Source organism: Ambystoma mexicanum, chromosome 3p (genome assembly GCF_040938575.1).
Source record: "Ambystoma mexicanum isolate Mex_15411 chromosome 3p, UKY_AmexF1_1, whole genome shotgun sequence".
Taxonomy (NCBI): domain Eukaryota; kingdom Metazoa; phylum Chordata; class Amphibia; order Caudata; family Ambystomatidae; genus Ambystoma; species Ambystoma mexicanum.
In genome coordinates this window covers 159715937-159739109 of record NC_090925.1, presented here as the reverse complement: position 1 = coordinate 159739109, position 23173 = coordinate 159715937, and the positions used below count along the sequence as shown (strand labels likewise).

Sequence of the window (23173 nt, the reverse complement as noted above, 5' to 3'; positions counted from 1 at the left end):
CACGGTTGAAGTTATGAATGATGAGAAAAGCTGGAGACAGGGTCAGCTCGGAATGAATGATAACACAGCACTGTCCACGGCACGCACCCACACACTGAGTGCACACGAACAAGCGCAAGTGTCAATGGCTACGCCATTGATGATTCTTGCCGTGCTGCGCTCTACTCAGCCAGACTCCAGTCCTGCATAAGTAGTATGCACTTAGAGTGAACCTTTGGCAGTATGGAATCTGGCTCTGAACTACCACTCAGATTTCATTCCACTAAACTGGACCCAGGGGAGAAGTTGTCAGAATACCTAGCTCATATTGAAGGCATTCTACAGCTAGCCTACCAGTGAAATCGGTTAGAAGCCAATGAAATCAGTACTGCCCGATTGTGCCAGTTTCTGAGAGGCGCCAAGTCTGTACCACTGATGCTTGTTCAACTCCACTTGCAGAGGCGCCAATTTTCCAGAGATTGATGAGAGAAGTGTGTATCCTGGAGGAGGAAATGGAAGAAAGCACTATATAAACCAGAATGTTATGGCCTATGCCCTTTGTGCCGCCTGTATTGAACCATGAGAATGAGATTCTTAAACGATTTGATGATTTAAGGCTGGAAGTACAAGCAATATAAATACAGAAAGTGTCCCCTGAGAGTGGAAGAGATTTTGCACCTGCTTCATGTGGGAGAGAAACACAGCTTTACACCTGTGCCCAGGAAGCAAGACAATTTCCCAGAAAGTCAGGGCCATTTCAATTGTGGCAGTTCTGTCATCCCTCTGTAAAAGATGGACAAACCTTCCGTTCCTGTACCGGTACTCCAAACTACAGCCTGGTGGCCGAACGTTTGGAGCCTAACGCCAACCAAGAGTGAATGCAAATTAGGGAAACACCTGCGAGGTTCCGGAATGGGAGCAGCAAGTCCCAGTAAACTTAAGCTCCACACCCATTAGCCAGCCCAAGGTTATTCCCTCAGGGCCGAGCCCGCTTGCCACAGATCCGGAAGTCACTTCATCAAGCGCAGTAGAGTCATCTGCACTTACCCTGTCATCTGGTGAGAGTACAATTTCATCAGTAGGGAATCTGTCTACATTTGGTCAGACTACTACAGAGGCAAGGATTCAAGTGGGTGATGGATTGAAGAATGAATCCTGTGATGTGGGCAGTGCCAGCAAGACCGATTCTGGGGTGTCCACATCTGTGCACACTCCTGATGGATTGATAGGCATACCCGCTGTTATATCCGTGGTGATGAATGGAAAACAAACACAGGCTCTATTGGACAGTGGCTCGCAAGTTACTATTATATATGATCCTTATTACATGAAACATCTGCAACATTTACCATTGCAGCCTGTGTCTCGTTTGAAGCAGCCATTGTAGCTCCCCTGGTGAGGTCACAAGTCAGAAACATGACTCTTGTACAGACTGTCCTTTCTATGACCCTTGATAGAGCCTACGAGGGGTTTTGGAATATTGGGTGGGGAAATGGCAGTTGGGAGTTGGGATTTAGTCTGGAGGAGATAGTGTGGTGGGAAGTCTCCACCGCAGGCCTAGATTTTTGATCCGCATCAGCAATGTGGTGTAATCCTATGCATTTTCTAATGCTTGAACCAGATACCTGATCCCCATGTGGATTAGGTGGGTAGCTCTATGGTGAGACGCTTACCTGGCACTTCAGTTGTGCTCCAGAGGCTAAGAAGGGCTCAGTGTCCCAGGCTGCTACTCGAGTTGCCAGCCGTGGCCCGGGTGAATGTGGGTGTGGTGCACCGTGTTTTTGGTGTGTGTAGTGAGCTGTGAAGAGCTCCATGTCTGAGACTGCTGCCTCATGTCACTGCTTTGACCCAGTGAATTTAGCTGCAGCCAGGTGAAGACGGCGGTGGCACAACCCTGAGAAAAGCAGTGAAGAAGGCTGTGGCACACCGCTGCAGTCCACTGAAGCGGCCTGTGGCGCAGCGCACAGCTGGCAAGCCCAGAGCAGTGCCCCTCATGGCCTAATCAGGAGCTGCATTAGTTTGTTTTTTCTACATGTTAGGAAGGGATGACGCCGGGGACTACTGGGCTGGTAAGGAAAGCTCTAACCTGGCGCTGTGAGGCGAGCATCTACAATGCATCACCAGTGTGAGTGATAACCCTTGGATCTCTTGTTGAGCCAGAATTAGGAGAACAGCAGATATGGGAAGCCAGACCCCACCACATATCTGTTTTTTCATGAGGTAGGAGATCTCAGTGTTTATACAGCACTGAGAGGTATTCTACCTCTCGTGAGACTTTCTTCCTGCATTATCATGAGAGGAATATGTTGCCTGGGGAATGGTTGAGTATGAGCCACAGTTGCATATTTTGAAGTACATGTGGGGATAGGGAAAGCAGAGACACCCAGCAAGTGTAATTATAGAGCAATCTCCACATGTACACTTGACAGGCAGATAAGAGCCCCTTAAGTTCCTGTTTTGCCACATAGAGGGCTCATGATGGGGTTGCTGTTTCTAAGACATGTACCTATGAAGCAAAATGTCCAGAAACTCCTGCGCCACAAAAGGCTGACAGAGCTGACAGATAATGGCGCTAAACGCTTGGTCTCAACCTCAATTTAAACATATGAATCCAACAGTGATTGTCCATCTACCTACTCAATTCCAATAGGAATTTCAGTTTAAAGGCTGTTCATTTTTGCAGTCACCGAGGCGACTCACAGTATTCAGATATTCCAGTACCTGTGACCAGAGGATACCTGCAAATATATATTACTACCAGCCGTGAAGAGGCTCCACGAACCCATTCATTTTCCCTCCAGACCAACTAACTAAGGCACATCGTCTCCTTACCTAAACATACTTATAGAATCTGAACGGAGACATTACTACTGCATTTTTTTGTGTTCTACCTGGACTTTTCACTCTATTTTATCATATAAGCCTACGTTTTACCTCATGATCTAAGTTGATGTAAGCTGCTGTATTTTAACTGTGCTTATAACCATGTGATCATACTCTGAGTTTTTTCTAAATATTATCCCTCTCAGGAGGGTTCATATTATTCCTTATCTTACAGAAATCCCGTCATTACAAATTAAACTACTTGCATTGTGAATGTATTCATTGTCACCTATGATGGTAGGCATTTATTGTGACTTATTTATACTGCTTTAATTGATAACATTGCATTTGCTTGCTTGCAATCTGAGGCTGTTCAAGAGGTTCAGTAGTATTCTCTGAGTCCATGAAAACAATTCAGGTTCAGCGCAGATACTTTCCCCGCTATGATATGAAGGTGAAAGGTGGGTTATATGTGGGAGAGAATCAATGGAGCTCATGATCCATACCTGGAGAACACTGGCTATTCATTAGAAGCTAACTTAGATGGAATACCTGCAAAGAGTCCCTTAAAGTACACCCAGAATCAAGCTGGCCTACAAGGTCAATTAGAAAGATATTGTCCATTCTCACAGAAAAGGAATGAGGGATGGAAACTTTTAATTGAACAGGGAACGGTCGTGGACCTCTATTCCTGCACACCCCACCTGGCTCATATCCTGACAATTTGTTAAGTCTCCAAGGTCGGTAAGAAGAGTGCCAACCTATCAGAATCCCCAGAGTCAGGCAGCCCAAAGTGGTACGCCAACCAATCAATTATTGTAGAGAGGATATATTTTTACTTTTATCTTTATAGGGGTAGTTCCAGGTGGAGCAAGCAGATACTTGTAACCCAATGAAATGTTTAACTCCTAAAGAACCTATACGTAGCTAAACTCCTTAACCAATCCCCATCCCAGTAGACTTTTATGTTATCACAACCTTTGATGATGCGTTTGTAGTATGTAAACCATTGTTTTGTAGTACCACATCAAGAGCGACGACACTTGAATGCTTGTGTGCTGTCCCGGTTGTATTTGGATGATGATAAAGCTGGGTTTGCCTTGCACTCTGTCTACTTCGTTATTGAGTCTTGTTTGGGCTAGGACTATTTCCTCTGGGTCTAGTAGGGGCCCTAAGTCTACCTTTACAACAGGAAGGTGTGGGTTGTTTGGGAGAGGTATAAACAGGAGAGGACCAAAACACCAAGCAACGGAATGTCTCTGCAGAGCAGCACAGAGGAGAATTGTTGAAAGCATGTGCAAGGCAAGGTATTGGTTGATGGGAGAAAGTGGCACTTGGGTGTGTGCATGCAAGGGGAGTTAGGTCTATCCAAATGAGATTAGGAGGTGAATGAGAGTGGATGGGAAGGTGACAGAGTGAAAGGAGGGTGGCTGTGGGAGAAGATTTTGGAGGAATGTTGTTTAGTAGTAGTGTGGAGAAGGGAGGGAAGCATTGTTGAGAGGGGAGCATAGTAGTGTGGAGAAAGAGAACACTGGAGGGACAGGAGGGAAGAGTGAGAGAGAGGGAAGACGAAGAAGAGTGGAAGGAAGGAAGGGAGGAGAGGAGAAGGAAGGGAAAGGAAGGACAGAACATCAGGGCAAGAAAACAAGAGCATCCAAGGCAAGGAATAAGTGAGAAAGGTCTGCCTGGAAGGCACCTATTCTTTTACCATTGTGTTAAACCTGGGTTAAGATTCACCTCATTATTTTCTCAGAGAGCGAGAGAGAAAAAAGGGCGTTTGGTCATCACAACCAGCCAGTAGGTTGTTAGACAGTAGCAATTATTAGTTTATAGTGACCATCCTGGGTTTGAGAGACACTTGGGCTAGGGAAGCAACCACCAAGGAGAGATGAGAGAGAGCGACAGCCCTTAGTGAGCCCTTCACAATTATCTTAATGAAAACCCTTGAACCGTCTTTGAAAGTTGGCGTGTTCTTGAGTCCCGCTGCGACACCATATAGAACTGAATAGGTCAGGCTTTGTGGCTCACTGTTTGTGTTTTTGGTCCTGGCAGCAATGGTAAGAAACCCACAATTGGTGGATTAGATTACTTCTCCCCATGGTGTATGCCTCAACAGGTGCAACACAACTGAAGAGAATTCAGATGTTTACTGGAAAGTCAAGGGCTTTTTCATTACCCATCATAAGTTTGATGAGGGCACTCATGGGTGTTCTTTTGTTCATGCTGTTTTGGAGACTATCTCATGTCAAGGCAGTCACTTTGTTGTATGTACCCACTGGGACAAAGCATTCCGATATCCCTTTGAAGCATTCATTGTAGCCTTTATCCATGCTAGAGACATCCTCATTGTGGAAGAACTGTGACGAAGAAGAGGGGCAAAGAGCTGATGCTTTAATCTCTTAGCTGAAATCTTCCTCGTCACAGTCCCTCTATTTTCCTTCCTGTCCAGAGGATTAGGCAAATATGGCATTTCTGTGAGGTGTCCAATCCTTTGAACCCTCCTGCTAGCAGGGAGGGTCCATTGCATGTCTAGGCTTTCGGGGTGGTGCTCATCTCGAGGTGCATCTAGAGATAAGTAATGTGATGAGGAAGAGTAGGACTCATTGTAATGAAGGATACCAGTTAGTAATCATGGCATTCACTTATGGATATCCCATGCATCTGCTGTGCTGTAATCTGTGTCTGCCTTACCACCTTCTGCAGAATACCGACTGCGCCTTCAGCTTCAATAACGAAAGGTAAGCCGCGTACTCATCCAAACCCCTTATTTGAGTCTGTATTAATTGTTGCATATGCTGAATAAGCAGATATCTCAGGAACCATTTAAGCACACCCACGTTTCATTGGGGTTTAATAATAAACCTCCCAACCTAAAAGTAATAAGGGCAGGCTTTCGGAGCAATGCCAAAGGTGGCAGAACACCAGAAGCCAAGACATTTGAGACACTGCAATCACTTTAGCTTTGGTGTCAGGCAGCATGTAAAAATGATCTCTCAGGTGGTTCTTCAGGAGAAGATTACATCTTTGTACTTTACTTTGAGGTCTTCGGACCCATCAATAGACATTTTGTTTATTCACAACCTCGCAAAGTCTCTTAAACGCTGATCAAATTCCCAACAGTACATTGGCAGCTTCGACTTTTTGCAAATCATGTAATGGCTGTACTGGGCTTCTAAGTGGGATGGGAGCCAGCGCTCAGCCCCAGCAGGGTCTGATATTTTCTCGTGATCTGAGGAGCTGGCCAATCTAATTTCCCAGAGAGCTAGGTAAACGTAAATGAAAATATGATAAGCGACAATAATGACCTTGACCAGTGGGTGTCACTATATATTTATTTATTGTCCATTTGTTAGGTGCTTATACAACAAGTGAATTGTGTTTCAAAACCCCCATAGGGCAACAGGGAGGGAACATCGGATTGAAAACAATGTATATATTGGAGGATAAAGACAGGCCTACTTGGCCTTGTGAGCATTAAGACCGTGCAAGTGCAGAGAGAGAAGAGGGAGGAGGGCATGGAGGTTAAGTGCTGGAGTGCCTGTGCTTGTGGGTGAGCAGCAGATGTAAGTGCTCAGTGTAGTAAGTGCTAGGGAGCGTTGAGCTGCAATGAGTAGTTAAGTGCAGGCCTACAGTAGCATAGGTCAGTGGGTGCCAAGGCAAGTGCTGTGTGTAAGCAGAGGCTGAGACGATTGGGTGTGGGAGGCCATGGCCCAGAAGGACACATAAGGGCCCGGGTCACCAATAACAGTGTCTATAAGATTAGCAGCGGAGGGAAAAGGAAAGTCTTGAGATGCTTCCGCAATTTGAGGAGATCTGGCTCAAGATGAAGAGGAAGGGGGAGGTTGTTCCATAAGAGGGAGCCAGCTGAGGAAAGAGATAGGCCCCCGGGCCTCTGTTTAGCAAAACGCTTTACACACAGAGAGTTGGTACAAGAGGAAGGTAGAGGTCAACGGGAGAGTGATTAGTGAGAGAAAGTTGCAGATAGAGTGGTCCCTGGCCCCAGACAGCCTTATGGATGATGCAGAGGGATTTGAATTTAATAAGTGCAGCAAATAGGAGCCAGTGAAGAGTTTTATGGCAGGAGAGATGGAGTTTCTGGGCTTTAGGCCAAGGATAAGTCTTGCTGCCTTATTCTAGATTAGCTGGAGGAGTCGTAGAGGGAATAGGGTAGATTCAAGAGAAGGCTATTGCAGTAGTCAAGCATATAGAGAACTAGAGCTCGGGTAACTTTGAGCTTCTGGGGGAAAGTGAGAAAAGGGAGAATTTCTTTCATAAGGAAGAGTTGAAAGTGGGACTTCTTAGCAACGTTCTGAACGTGAGGGAGGAAGGAGAGAGAGGATTCATAGATGACTACAAGGTTTCTGGCTTCAGATGAAGAAGGGAGGGAGCCCATTGAGGATGGTCAAAGTAAGGGGAAGAAGGAGGGAGCAGGGGTCCCAATAGGAAGGATCTCAGCCTTGCTGGCATTGAGGCAGATATCGTTGAAAGTGCAGCAGGACTGGATGGAAAAGATCACCCTTTATTTAGAATCACATAATCCATTTCTTACAATTCAACTTCGATTATTAGTTCTGTAGTACTCTAAGTCTTGCTATTACAACAATTGAATAAAAGTAGTTAATAACTAAGAATTAGGGATTTCTTACAAAAGGAACTGAGGCACCGGAACCTGCATTCGCCTATTTTCATTTGATTTGATTTTTATATATACTTTATTTACTCCATGTGTGCCTGGCTATTAATTCGATTCAATATAACACACCTTTGTGAATAGATTTTGATCTCTTTCATGACATGTACGAAAACTCTGAAACTTTAACATGTCTGTTAGGCCGCTCCTTTACTTTCATAGGCCACACGTCTCGTAAAGATTCCTTAGATGCTTCAGGCTCTTAAGGATCCCACCTCGTCTGGTGGAGAAGCCCTTGTCGGTGGGTGTCTGTCGTAGCTGTGTCCTTTCCCGTCTCCCAGGGGATTGAAGGTAGCGATGGCTGTAATGCAGGCAGAGGGTGCCTCTTCCTCTTCTTTCGGCGGGGGTCAGTCACCTGGGCGTCAATGGGGGCCCCGCTGGTGGAGTCACAGGCGGTGCCATCTGCAGCCTCTTCTTAATCTTTGACACCAGTGTGTGGAGGGTCTAGAGAATATCCTGCGACAGATCCCTGGAGGGTGCCTGGGGGACTGACGCTAGGCTGTAACGGACACGTCTTAGTCCCTGCACACTTCTATTGTGTTGTGCCTTATTTGGGCCCCACCTTGATTTGGCATCCCACATAAAGCCCTGAGCTGCACCCTGCATACCCCCAGAAACCCCAGAATCTCCATAGCCCCATCCCTAAATGCACATATGCCAGCATGCCCCGTTCCATTCGGGAGATGCTAGTTCAGTCCCGGTTTTAACTTTGCATCATACAAATTCTATATCTGGGTTTATAACAAGGACATCGAGGCCTACAAAGTTCAAAGTAGGACTGGACTACCATCTCCCGAATAAAACAGGACATTTTGATATGTTTGCAAAAGGTTAAGTGCAGTGAGGTGAGCACTGCCCACTTCCACCCACCACTAGCACATGTCCAAGCCAAATAATCCACACGATTTTGCAGATAATGAAGAAAGTTTATTTGTAGTGAAAGCGAGGACGACTAACAGCGCTAGGCTAATCATGCAGCGTTCTTGCGATTACTCAAACACAAGGCCCGAATGGCCAATCAAGACTGGTCTAAGCGAGTGATCCATGTGCCAGCAGGAATGGGGAGACAAAGAGTACAGATGAAGGAGGGGGATGGGGGCGTGGGCTCTCATTTTTCGCACAGCTCCAACCCTGCTTCTTCCCGCTCCAGTTGCTCAGCTTGTAGTCTTGTATGAAGTCAGGCTGGATAAAAAAAAACACAAAGAAAAATGTAAGGAATAGAATAAACCTAACAATTCACATTTCTAGCACTGTCCAAGGGGGAGAAGAGGCGACAAAGTCACAAGTTAATCATGTGGCCTTGGAAATAACCACAAGTGTGATATTGTGCAGGCTCCCCTATTTATAACTTCGGCATTTGTCCATACTAATACCAACATACCTGCTTATTACATTCGCTACCCTTGCCCCCCTTCTGGAAAAAGGTGTAGAATGAGACATTTTTCTTTGTTGGCATAAAAGGCGGCAGATTTTATTTTCACAACATTTCTAATAACTACATGCTTCAAATCACTGCAAACCAAACTTTGTGAAAATAGTTCTGAAGGTGCAGCAACCAGCTGAGTGTTACGTGCCCAAACCTTGCTGCCCCCTTTCCTGATCAAGTCCACACTAGGCCGAAGCTACCCCAACCATTCTTGTCCGAACCCCACCTGCCCTTGCAGGTGTCCCTCGGCAGGAGGAGTGCCGTTTTGCCGGGGGAAGCCGGGCCAACATCGTTACCTCCAGTACCCTTGCCGCTTAGGCCTCAAAGGGGCGCTGATCGTGAGAAGAGTGAAAACCCTTGTTAGCAGTCTCTATAGTGACACTGGTTGCAAAAAAACACTGCCTCGCCGTTCTGCGACTGCAACGGCAAAGCCTTGTACTTCTGCCGTCAATATGTAGGGTGGGTGGGAGGAAAAATTGCTTTCTCCTTCTTGTCCGGCGTCCTCTGGCTGCGAAATTAACACTGCCAGTCCGCCGGCTGTTTATAATCCCCCCAGGCACTCCCACCTCCTTTGTTTCTTTTTCACAGGCATTGCCGTCCATTTGGCAGGCTTCTCGCCCCTCCTGCCCTTTCCTGGGCTCGTTTCCCTGCTTCCCGGGATTTTGCCCCCTAACTCCTCCCCCTTAGCCAGAGGGGGAGGAAGGAGGATGCTGCCCCGTTATCTGGGTGCCTCCTGAAGTTGCACTGCATCGTCACCTCCAATCCTATCTGCCATCAATGGGACTGAGGACTGTAAACTGACCGCAAAGCACACACAGTAGTCAGCGTTTGGCATGCGCCTTATACTGAAATGTGGTGGGAACCCCTGAAGTGGCATTACTATGCCCTATAGAGCGTTCTAAAATCATTGACTTGTAGAGACATGTTTAAGTAGAGACCCTTATGGTATATGGGTGCGAGTGTAGCATCATATGGGTCCGCCATGCAGACAGACTCCTGTGGTCAAATATGGTGAAAGGATTCCGGGTTCTGAAGTTTGCCTGAGATTAGGCCCAGACTGTGTGGGGGTCATCCAGCTGCGGGGGGGGGGGGGTATCAGCAGGGAGGAGGTATCCAGGTTGAAATGCACGAAGGAGAAAGGAGATAAGGTTAAAGGAGCAGGGGGGCTGGAGTACCCCTGCGAGGGGAGTAAGGCAGTGGAGGCAGATAAGGTGCAGTGACGTCAAAAGATATAAAGCTGCCTTACAGGGAAACGGTGAAACCATTGGGGCCGGAGGCCATGAAAGAAAAGATTGGGTGTGGGGAGTTTACGGATATTTTGAAACTACTTCACAAGGAGGTGAGTTGCAATGGCAGGAGGTTGGAAGGAGGAGGAAAGGGAACAAGCCTGATGGCTGAGAGTGCACGATGATAGATCATTGGATGCCCGCTTTTAAAGTTCGTGGAGCGGAGCATAACTTTGTTTAAACACATGGACGTGATAAGAAAAGCACAGGTGCCTTTTGGGGGCTTTGCATGGTTGAGATACGATGAGGGGTTCGGGTGAAGGGTTGGAAATGACCAGTCTGTGGTCTGGGGCGAGCTGGCGTCCAGATGATGGCTGTCAGTAGTTGGCATGCATACAGTGTGCACATGCATTGCTTCAAGGATGGCCCACCCAGAAATGGGTAGGCTGTCCTTTATATCTCCAAAATCAATGCAGACTAGCAAAAGGAAAGACCCTACGAGCAGTTTACCCAAGAGTTTGGATAAACTGGATTGATTCTGGAGATAGGAAATTCCATCTGGAGCACCAAGGGACGGGGGAGGGGTCTCCCATCTGAATAATGATCACCCACCCCGTCATAGAAGTACAATGCAGAGTGCCTCGAGCTTGACCAGCCTCCTGGTGTGAGCCATGCCTCTTTCCTGATCTTTCTGCAGGAGCTGGTACCACCACTACTCACAACCCCTAGATGATAACCACTACACCGCTTGGGACCAGGGCACAGTTCCTGTGGTAAAATGTGTCTGACATCGGTGTGGTGGTTAAGCCCCTCGATGGCCCCCCTGGCACCATCTACCCTGCTACCCTAGCTATCATTGCCTATACTGGCACTAGCCTTGGGCAGTCTGTCCAGCCGGTCGCCCAGTGTCCAATGCCGATGAACACCCAGCATGCACCAGGTGTCACATGCCTAGTAAGTGTATTGTGGAGCGAGGCCCTGCCACCACTCTCCCACTAGCCCATGTGAGGCCCTGGAGACATCAACTTTCCCCCAGCTCCCCGTCAGCCAATCAGACTCGGCTCTGCAGGTCCTACTGTGGCTTTACATTTCTAATGAATGCTTAATGTTCTTAGTTATGGTCATGGCATTTGTCATTTAAATGGAAGCACTATCCCACACCCCACCCTACTTCACCCCACTTTTCCCCAACCCCTGTCTAACCTCACCCCACCCTTCTTTACCCCTCTACTCCACCCGACTACTCTCTCCACTGTGCCACTCGATCCCCATCCTCTCTAGCCCACTTTACGCCACTATACCCCAACTCCACACCGACCCACCACCCATGGTACCACACAAATCTTAGCCACTCCACTCCTATCCAACTCTACCCCTAACCACACAAATTCTCAAACCTGCATATCTCCACCCACCTCACTCATCTCCAACCCGCCCCCCTGTGTGGGTTCCCTACTCCATCCAGCTCTACTCATACCCCACTTTAACCTCACTCTACTACTCAGCAACATTCCAATATTCTACCCCACCCCACTACTCTTTCCCACGCACTTCAACCCACTCTATCCACACTTCTCCTCACTCTCACCCTAACCAACCCACTTTACCCCCACCTCACCCCTGTTTACCTATACCGACCACACCCCACATTACTAGTCTACCCCACAACTATTACTCATCCACTACTCTACCACGGTTCTCTACTGCAGCATGCTACTATTCCACTCCACTACTCTACTGCACCTAACTGTCCTTTTATCATTAGCCAATCTACCACCCACTTTGCTCTACCCCCATACGCCACTATTCTACCTCACCCACTCTATTCCCATGCCCTATACTCCCACCTCACCCCACCACTGTGCAACCCTTCCACACTACTCGTCATCACAACTCTAAACCACTACTCTACTGCACCTTTCTCATCCACCCCACCCTCTTTATCCCCAACTCAAACTACTCTATCCCACCTCCACCTCACTGCACTCTATCTCACTCTCACCCACTCAATCCACCCCACCTGTTCTACACCCGACCACTGTATCCCCAATACTCAACTTCAACCTACTATACAACATACCACTCTACGGCACAACTCTACCCCACTACCCTATTCCCTCAATATCCCCAAATGACACCATATTTCCCCACATCAATCTGCAATCTCTCAGCCTAACCCACCCACTCTACCCCACCGCACTAATACACTCAACCCCAGTACTCTATCAAACCCCACCACCTTCCCCCACTAACCTACCGTGTCTACACCACCCACTGTACATCACTCAGTACTCCATTGTGAGTACACCATTCATTATTCTAGCCTACCACATTACACACCATTCGAACCCATATCACTAATCTATCCTGACCCACTTCATCCTATCTCACTACTGTATCGACCCCTTCTAATCCCACTTCACCAGTGTATCCCACTCCACTCACTCTACCACACTACGCTACACCACTCCACTAATCTAACACCACTGCACTCAACCACACCTCACACCACTCTATCCCACTCTGACCCACCACTCTACCCCACCTCACACCACTTTACTCCACCCATTATACCCCACTTCTCTAGCCCACCCTACCTCTCTACTCCACCACCCTTCCCCAATCCTTTACCCCACAACACCACTTCTTTACCCACCAGCCCACTACACTACACCACTAAAATTCTCTACCCTACCCCATTGCTATCCTCCGTCTCCTTACCCTCTGTACCCACCCCACTTATTTACCCCACCAGTTTACCCCACCACCTCCATACTATACCCCACCATTCTACTGTCCCCCCACACACTTGACACCCAAAATTGGGAACACCATTTGATCAGGCTTCATTACTGATCCTGTGTCATCAGCTGCATGTCATGACTGAACAATTATACTGGACACCTCCCACCCTCAAGGTCAAATGAAACCCCACTTCTGTACCTTACTTCTGTCAATAGCATATTCTGCCCAGAAGGTGTCACTGGGAGGGGGGGCACGATCTGTCTGTTCTCTCCCACAGCAAGCGTTGTAAGACTGGTAAGAGCTGGGTAGACTGCAACGTCTCTCCCAGATGGCAATCTGTGCCAGGCTCTGGCCACTAGGCATCAGTCTGGCTCTGGCAGTCTGCACAGTTGCAGAAGACATATGTTGTATTTCAGATTTCCTGCATGTCCCCAACAGTGCTTACAAGCTCTACAACATGTTTACTTCTTAATGGTTTAACCACTGTGATGCTGGAAATGCATCGGAGGGACAGGGCCTCTGTATTCTTGTCCTTTCTTGCTTTTTATCATGTGTTCTGTCGTGTTTTCTGCACAGGAGTTCATGTGGGACTCCTGGCGGTGCAGCTCTCTCTTTTTAGTTTGGTGAACAGACTCTTGGGATACCCTTATGGCACCCTTGGGTGGGAGTACAACCCTGTACACCTAGTGTATGTTTGTGGGCACCTGTATGTGGCCCACAGAGCAGGGTATGGGCTGGTGGCAGCTCCATGCTGAATTTGACAGGTGCTCTAAGTCGCCTCCATTTTGGGATACCCAGGCCATGCCATTGGAATCAGTTGAGTCCTGATAGGAGACAAGATGGCCCCTGTGGCCTCTGGCTTTCTATTGCCTGTTATCTTGTATTCCCAAACTCCTGGGAATCCCTGACTCTGTCCCTTCCCCTGACTGGCAGGAGCCTTCCCAGTAACTGGATGTTATGGGTACACCATTGGGGTGGGACCTGGGTGAATGGAGTGTGTGTCCAATTGTCATGCGATGAAGTATTGGTAGCTTGACAAGTACCCTCCTTGGTTCCCTCCTCCTCACCTGTGCTGAGTTCTTCTGAGGAACCGTCTGTGTCAATGGCTCTTCTTTCCCTCCAGAGGTCTCGTCCTTTCCTGTTGAGATTGGGACGAGCTCCACCGGAAGCCACCCTGCCTACTGGTAGACAGCAAGGCAGAGGGGGCCCTCCGGGAGTCCGCCCCCAAAACCAGGGAAAAGCGTGGCTGAAAAACCCTGGTGTGCTTGGATGTATAGCACTACTGATGTCGGGGGCTGAAGGCGTTCCGTTGGAGTTGATAAGAGGACTTCAATTCCCAGAAGACACTGCAGGAATCGGGGTAGCGTGCGTATCCTGAGCGCTGTTGGAATGATTCTGTATCCGAGGAAATGAGGAAGAGGTCTGCAGGAGACAGCCGAGGGAATGGCGCATACAATAGAAAAGGTAAGCCCCACCGGGAAGGGAAATGCAACAGAGCGGAAGAAACAGAGGAGAGGAGGAAGCACTCAAAGGGATCGCGGGCTGAGAGTAGAGAGGGAAATCACTGAGGACTGACAAGAGGAAGCAAGCAGGAATACACTGTGAGGGGTGGTCTAAGAGGAGGACGAGCGTACGAACCAGGCCGGAAAAGCAAGGTTGCAACGCAATGAGCACCGCGTGAGAATACACTGTGAGGGGTGGTCTAAGAGGAGGACGAGCGTACGAACCAGGCCGGAAAAGCAAGGTTGCAACGCAATGAGCACCGCGTGAGACGCCCATTTATGTGCGTCATGACGGCACAGCAGTGCGTGGGAGACTAGACCGCTGGTGGAGGTACGGAATCAGCCCTTCCATCGGCTCCATAGCTTCCAAGGAGTCATGACACCAATATGCACTTCTTGTTGTGGATGTCTAGTTTCTGGTATGTGACACAAAGACTGAGACAGCCCTGCCCGAAACTGGTATGAATGCAGCGCGTAGTGCTGAATGGCTGGGTACTTGTCCCAATACACATTCCTTGTTGTGGGTGTCTGAGAGGGAGGAAAATGGCCTGAATCCACTGTGCGCCTGATTGGCTGCCTGACTGCCTGAATGCCCTTCTGAGTGATTGGTTGCCTGAGTGTGACCCAGCAGAATAAATGTGAGCCAGAACAGTATATCTGGGGGCCTCTCACTGCTAGAATCCGTTCAGAAGCTGAAGTTGATACTTGATGGTTAACCTTGAAGCCCAGCTGCAAGAGAAGAATTGCTGTTGCTCTACTTTTTTTGATCTAAGAGTTGTCGTGTCTCCAAGAACTGACCAAGAGAGGACCTGGTAAGTAGACCTCTCCCCGAGCTATGAGGGAACATCATGCAGACCGCTAACCTTCGCCGAAGTGCCCTGGAAGCCTGCCTACGAAAGACTGTCAACCGGAGACGGGGATCGCCGAACAGAGAACGAAGAGAAGCACCTGACAGCTGTCGACAGTTTTTGACCTAGGGTTTGCAGGTTTGCTATAACCGCTGGAGGCCCGTTGAAGCTATGTTGCCCCAAAGCGCGAACCGCTTGACACCGAACCCCCGACGACTGGGGCTGCAACGCTCCCATTGAGTAAGATACTTTGAATCCAAGGAATCTCTCACATCGACCGCTTTGTCCCGTCAGAGAAAGTTGAGGCCACCAACGTGCCGAGGAGATCCGCCGGTGGGTTTCCTGCCACCTGAAGACCGCAGAGACACTGATGACACGATGCCCTTGCTGGGCCAAAGTTCTTCATAGACTCTTTGCAGCAACAATCTATTGTCGCCGACTTGCACCACATGCCTCTTCTTCGCAGGACGTCCATGACCGATCGTCGATGAGCACCGCTAGGAAACAAGCTGCTGCCTCATCGCTTTTGTTTACCCTTTTCTTCGTGGGATCTCGATGATCCGTGGCTCCTGCCTTAAAGGGAGCCACTTAATAAGGATCCAATAATGACCCGACGTCAAACTCTGCTATTCCAGGTACATTGGGGTGGTAGAACTATTTAGAAGAAAATAAGACTCATATTGAACAATATATGGACTGGGCTTGTATTATATCTTTATTTACAGGTTGCCCAGGTGGGGGGATATCTACACAGAGCTGTGTCCAGTGGTAGGGGCCAGTATTCTGTCTATTGTTCTAACCAACTGCGTTTCCTCCTATGTCTATTGTTGGTTCTGTTTATTAATGGATCTGTGTGACATTTGACCAAAGTACAGTTGTGCACTTTAATGAAAGCTGATAGTGATTGTGGTATCACGTAGAACTCTGTATTTATTTGCCATTTTAGATTAACTGAGCACAAAGTGAGTTATTGTGATTGTGTATATAACCTTGAACCTTAATTATATAAAGAACTGTGTTTTCACTAATACAGTGTGTGGACATTCCTTTGTGGGTGCTTGGGGACTACACTGTACTTAAGAACCATCCTGCATCACCTCCTGAGAGGTAGGCTTTGATTGCTCACCCACGTTTCACCAAATAGAGAATCTTGGCTAAGGTCCTCTGTGCCTCTCCTCTTCCATATAGAGAGCAGGAGTAGAGATACCCCCTCCAGTCTTTACAACCACCGTATGGGCTATATGGCAAGAGGTGTGGTAGTGGTCGCGTTTCATGGCTACATGGCAAGCTTTCGATTACCTGCACTCGGTGGCTGGCGGCAAGCAGTGCTGTAACGCTTCATTGCAGAAGCAGCTGTAAATACAACAGAAAAACATCAAGACAGAGCAAAAAATATGAATAGGACAATTGCAGTACTTTGGAATTACAGTGGGTCCCCAAAGAATTCCCCAAGCACCCTCATCCTCTACAATGTGCAAGCATACCCTAAGAACATTAATTTTCATTCTCACCTCACGTATGCTGAGTCACATTACAACATTTTGTCCAAGAACCTGATCAACGACAAATACCATGAAAAAGCATAGTGCTCATGGCAAAACAAAAAATAAGCATTGGCAAAACCAATAGTTTTAGCATGCAGCGTTTTTGGTTGCATTTTATATTCATAGGTTAGAATGCAGTAAATACGTAGGTCTTGTTTACCAAGTCATTCCAAACATGTCTGCAAGTTAGTGTATGCAGACACACAACATTAGTAATAGACATAGTAGAAAGACTTTTCTCCACTGCAGTATACGGAAATGTTTTTACTATGTGTACTATTAATGTTATGAGTAAGCAAATAGTAAGATTGGTGATTCTAGAGGTAATGTGGAAGGCACTAGGCAGGGGTGTGCAGGGTAGGCATGGGTGAGTGTGGGAAGCTAGGAGTGAGATTACGGGAGGTGTGGGGTAGGCAGTAGTGAGCTAAAATGTGTGGGTGCAGGTACGCAGGGATGATGTAGGGAGGGAGGGCAATGGTAGGTCTGGTAAGGTGACATAAATTGGGCAATGGTGAAATTGGGAGTGTGATCAGTGGGGTTTGAGTGGGGTGGGATGAGTTGGGGTGGGTGGCATTAGATTGTGTTGATGGGGTTGAATAGTGTTTAGGTGCAGATGGTGGGTGTGGGAGTTAGAGCTGAGGAAGTGTGGTTGAGTGGGAAATGGTGAGTGGGAGCATAGAGAGATTAGGAAGGGGTGGGTGGGGACAGTGAAGGGAGACCTTGGGTGGGGGGTGTAGAATGGGAGAGAGGTAGGGAGAGTTGGCACAGAAGTAGAGTGTGGTGGAATAGTGAGCGGATGGGGTAGAATGGGGTGGAGTGGGGTGCAGTGGAGAAGATTAGATAATAGTAAAGTGAGATGAGGTGGGAGTAGAGTGGGATGGGTTAGAGTGTGAGGGTTCGAGTGGGGTGTTGTAGATTATTGGCACGGATGTAGTAGGGTGATGTGAGGATGGTGTTGTGGGGTAGATGGGTGACTGGGTTAGACTGGGGTGGAATGGACTGGGGTGAGGCCACGGATATGTGTGGTGTGCATAGAGAAGGCGGATGAATGCTGGGTCATGGGTAGAGTGGGGTGAGCTAGACCATGGGGTTGGGGTTGAGGTAGAATTGGGTGGGGGTAGGGATAGAGTATGGGGTAGGACTAGAGTGGATGGGATAGAGTGAAGTGGGTAGGATGGGGTGAGGTAGCAAAGAGGGTGGTGTAGAATTGAGTTGGGTAGAGTATCTGGGGCAAGTAGTAGAGTAGGAGTATAGTGGGGTAGGGTATGTGGGGTAGTGGAAGTTAAGATGTGGGGTAGGCTACTGGGTAGAGAGGTGGGGTAGAGAAGCAGTGCCAATAAGTGGGCTGGGTAGTGAGGTGGAGTAGAGTGCTGGAGAAGAGTGGTGAGGTAGAGATGTGGATGGGATGGTTTGGCAGAGTAGCAGGGTGGGATAGAGATATGGGGCAAGTAGTTGGGTGGGGGTAGAGTACTGAGGTAAAGGAGTGGGTAGAATGGGTGATAGTGTGGAATGAAGTGGGGTACTAGGGGAAGAATGGGGTGAGGTAGTGTGGGTGGTTTTAGAGTGGAGTGGGAATGAGTGTAGAGTTGGGTGGAGTAGAGTGGGTGGTGCTGGGTATTGAGGGGGTAAGGTGAGTAGAGTAGATGGGCTTAGGAAGAGGTAGAAAGAGTGGTGTTATAGTGGAGTAGAAGTAGAGTCGAGTTGTTGAGGTTACATTGAATAGAGAAGCGTGGGTGGGGCAGAACGGGGTGAGGTGGAGATAGAATGGTGTGTGGTGAGATAAATAGCAGGTGGGCTAAACTAGTGAGAGTGAGTAGAGTGGAGAAGAGTTGTGGAGTAAGGTAGCATAGTGGGGTGAGTGGAGGGTTAGGGTGGTTGGGGTAGAGTGGGTGGGAGCAGAGTGGTTGTGGTCAAGGAGAGAGTTTTATTGGGTAGAGGGGTGGGATTGTGGGGTCAGAGGAGTGGGATAGTGTAGCAGGGCTCAGAAGAGTAGTGGGGAAGAGTGGGTGGGGTGAGGTGTGGTAGAGTAGGCGCATAGTGGGTTTGGTAGAGGGAGTAGTTGGTTGGCTTGGATGTAGAATAATGAGGTGGGGTAGCATAATGACTTATGGAAGAGCATTACGGTAGAGCGTGTGGGGTAGAGAGGGGTGAGAGGTGGTAGAGTGGGTGAGATACAATGGGATTTAGTGGGACGAAGTGTGGGTAGAATAGGTAGATGGGTTCCATTCTATACAATTTTTGTTAACCGCCAACTCACCCGTAGGCCTTAGAGCGTTGACAGACAGTAGACACATAGAACATAGAACTAACAGTGGAAAATCATAGGATATTTGTGTAGAGAGTGCCAGGATAGAGTACGGGCATAGAGTGGGGTACAGTAGTGGGGTTACAGTGGGTAGGGTGAGATTGGATAGAGGGGTGTGGGTGGGTTGAGGGTATAATGGATGGGAGAATGTTTTGTATTGTTAGATGAGGTAGTTTGGTGTGGTAGAGTAGTAGGGTGGGATTAGAATAGTGAGGTGGGGTACAGCAGCAGGTGGGGAAGGGATGTGGCATAGAGTGTGGGGTATGATAGAGTAGTGGGGTTTGTGGGTGTGAGAAAGGAAATATGTGGTGTAAAGTGGGTGGGGTAAGGTGAGATAGAGTTGGGTGAGGTGTAGGTAGAGTGGTGTAAGGTGGAAGTAGGGTGAGGTGGGGCAGGGATGCTGGAATAGAGTGGCAGGGTGGAGGTAGAATAGTGTGGTTGGGAACAGAAGTGTGGTCAGTTCGAGTGGGTAGTAGTTGAGACAGTTAACATTATAGTGGGGTATGGGTAGAATGGTGAGGGTGAGGGTACAAAGGGGTGGGTTGGGGTAGAGTTGAGTAAGTTGGGTAGTGTGAGGAAAAGTAGTGTGGGGCAATTGTAGAGGGTAAGGAGGGTATATTTCAGTGCACAGAAGGGTAGAATGAGGTAGTGGCAAGGATAGAGGTTGTGGTGGAGTGGGGTAGCATAGAGGTTACAGTGGGTAGTGGGGGAGGTGGAGGGAAGGTAGAGTGAGAGTATGTTGCGGTAGAGTGCAGGAGGGTAGAGTTGGGTGACATTGGGTAGTGTGCATGTAATGGAATAGGTGATAGTGCAGTGGGTCAGTTTAGTGGTGTGGGGAACTTGGCTGGAAGAGTGACATGCTGTTGGGTTGTGGGGGTTGAATGGTGGGGTAGTGTAGTTGAATGTTATAGAGTGATGGGAGTGGAGTATGCTGGGAGTAAGGATAGAGTGGGATGGAGGTAGAATGGGGTAACAGCAACAAAGTGTGGGGTTGAATTGTATAGATGGAGTGGGCTGGGGTAGAGTGGGATGAATAAGTGAGGGGGAGAGTGGGTGAGGTAGTGGGTGTCGGGGATTATTGAGATAGGGGTACAGTGGGTGAGGTGGTCTAGAATATGCAGAGATAAAGTTGGTAGGGCAGAGTAGTGGGGGTTGGTAGGTTTATTGAGTGAAGTGTGACATGGGTAGGGCAATGGGGAAGAGTGGTGGAGTGAGGTACAGCAAGTGGATGAAGAGTGGGTGGGATAGGTTGGGGTAGAGTGGGGTGAGATGAAGTAGAGTGCAGTGCGTTTGTGGGTACAGTCGTGGGATGGGTGCAGGGAGGTGGAAGGGCAGAGCGGGTGAGTGCAGAGTGGTGTGTGGGTAGAATTGGTTGAGGTTCTGTAGGTGTATGCAATGATGGCTAGATGGATGTGGTTGGACACACGTGCATGACCTGTAGACATTATTTGAACCCTGCAAAGGGGTTGCAGCAGTGCAGGCATTCAAAAGAACAAGCCAACCCTAAGACACAAGAATCAGGGTTTAGTACTGGAGTGTTCTGTGGATAACCTACAGGAGCTAAGACCCTTCCCCTCTCTCTGCATGATCTGAGGGGACCTTCTCGAGGCTCTGGCGCCTTCACAGTCCCATTGTGTACCTTGCCTCAGTAAAGAAGAAAGGAGTACATGCACACAGCCTTGTACACCATCCTTCTGTATTGTGTTAAGCTTCAAGTATTTTGCCTGATCTATAGTGTCTTGAGGTTAAAGTCACCAATGACTAATGGGCAAGAATGCCAGGTTAGCGCTAGCATTTTAGTCTTTTTATTACAAATCGGTTTTATTGTGTATTCCTTGTTCCACTTAGAGTCAGTCTGAGCTCCTTTACCCGGGTTGCCATTTGTTAACAACCCACTACTACTACCTGAGGTCACCTCTTCTGGTTTCACCAATTACAAGTCAAAGATATTGCCTTGTTTCTTTTATAATGAAGTTCATCAGTTTGTACTATGGTTTTCGTGACCAACCCAAGACTCTCTCCTTAATTTCCACCAGTAAGGAGGCCCACATCACTTCACAGGTACTGGAAGTCAATGGATGCATTGAGGCTCCCAGTCCATGCACAACGCAAACCATGAGAGATGTGACCAAGAAGAGGGGGGGATGAGCTGATGTCTTGATTTCTTAGCTGAAGTCTTCCTCGTCACAGTCCTCCTATTTTCCTTCCTGTCCAGAGGATTAGGCAAATATGGCTGTGGTATATGGACACAGACATTTCTGAGAGGTGTCCAATCCTTTGAACCCTCCTGCTAGCAGGTGAGGGGGGTTAATTGCAGGTTTAGGCTTTAGGGGTGGTGCTTATCTCGAGGAGGTGCATATGTCATTGCATAAGGAATGTAATGAGGAAGAATAGTTTTAGGATAAAACTCCCAGGTAGGCTGGAGGGCAACTAAGAGTTTGCGAACCCAGAACTCATGGAGGGCTGATCTCCTTCCCTTTCCCAGAAAGAACGTAGGTCCAGACAGATAGCAAGTTCAAATTGTGGGTTATTACAGCCAAAACCCACAGGGATCAATATACGGAGGAAAAATCCAGGCAAATTTCAGAGAATTCTGGTTTGCAGGCCAGTTTTGTAACACAGCTGCATCACACTGACATCACACCCTGGGCCTCTCTCCAGAAACTCATCACATCCTTTGATTGGGCGTTGTGTGGTAGTCCACCTATGGAGGTCCCTATTTCTGCTAGGTTATTACTTCTCCCATCTCAGATGGCTGGCCTGGCTTGTTCCCAATTATCTAGTTTTCTATAGTGTTGCATTGTGAAGGTCTTGTCATTGGTTAGTGCCCATGGCTACCCACCCCTAGGGCCCTGAACTGTGATCGAGCGCTTTGAAACACTTGCCTGTGTATAGGCCCTATATAAATAAACAATACCATACTGTACCATAGCATACCATTGGCTAGAGCTGGTGCCCCAGGGCTGAGATCCAAGATGTTCTCAGCTCAATGTGTACCTTTTAAAGTTAAAAAGAACAACTATGTGTTTGCATTGTAATGTGTGCGCACCATCAATGCCTATGCGAGTGCGTGTTCTCACAATGCAGCATTTGGCTTTGTCTGTACCAACTTTGTTGCAAGCTATTGTCTGGCTCGTGAGACTGTCCTTCTTTCCCAGCTGCTAGTTTTGGCTATCAGCTCTGCTGGACCATGTGTTTGAAGACCGTGTTTCTGAGCTCTGCAGCTCTGAATTAGTCTGCATTTATGAAGAATTATTAGTATTTTCTGTGCTGGTGTTACTGCAGTTCAGGGAATGGAATGTAATTTGCAACAAGGTGGCCTTGGCAGCAGGCGTATCTCACTGTTACTCCCTTATTCGCGCAGAATTTAGCTACTCTCAGCCTTTACTGAGACAGCTGTGTCCTGCTGTAAGTTTCCTAAAACCAGAGCATGGCTTTTATATTGCGCTTTTCTATAGTATCCAAAGATGAGTCAGTTATGGCACTGTCAGGTCTTTCAAGTGCTCCTGCAGTTCCACTGGGTTATTTGCATGTAAGCATCTGCAAGCTTTACACAGGATCTCTTGCTTCTTGTGGTTTCTGCACTACTGCAGTCAAGCTAATGACAAAATAATAAAGCAATGGCAGTATGTACATGTATCTGTCCTCTAACTCACAGAACTGACACGTGTTCTTCGTGTATTTGGGTGCGTGATCATGTCCCGATGTGAAGATGGCACATGTGCTTCATGTCAATTGCTGCTATCTCATGATGTCTCTAATGACATTGAGCATGTCTCCTTGGTGCTTTAGTCGAGGATGTAAATTGGCATGTCCTTAATAGCAACCAGGGGTTCTTCATTTACTCCGGGGAAGGTTGGTACTGCTCCTGTGTTATTGGGTTGATGGAGGGGGTATCTTTCGACATACTTGTCACTCACTGAGGCACTGGTGCAGAATGGTGAGTGCGATCACGGTTCTTATGGTTCTTCGTCTCGGTCGTGTATCTGGTGGAGGGGAAGAGACGGGGAGATTTTGCCCATCCCTCTTCAGTAGGACTCATTGTAATGAAGGATACCAGTTAGTAATCATGGAATTCACTTATT

The 23173-nt window shown here is 48.0% G+C and overlaps 1 protein-coding gene across 1 annotated transcript in view; it reads right to left on the bottom strand.

The window, feature by feature from the left end:
* Window positions 1-8397: 8397 nt before the first annotated feature.
* LOC138580191 (alpha-2-macroglobulin-like) overlaps window positions 8398-23173 on the bottom strand; it is a 574708-nt gene continuing 559932 nt past the window's right edge. The window contains exons 23-24 of the mRNA XM_069650528.1: window positions 16539-16592; window positions 8398-8674 (exon numbers count right to left, since the gene is read on the bottom strand). Of these exons, the coding sequence (XP_069506629.1) occupies window positions 8670-8674; window positions 16539-16592 (59 nt within the window). The 3' untranslated portion in view covers window positions 8398-8669. The remainder of the gene's footprint in view (window positions 8675-16538; window positions 16593-23173) is intronic.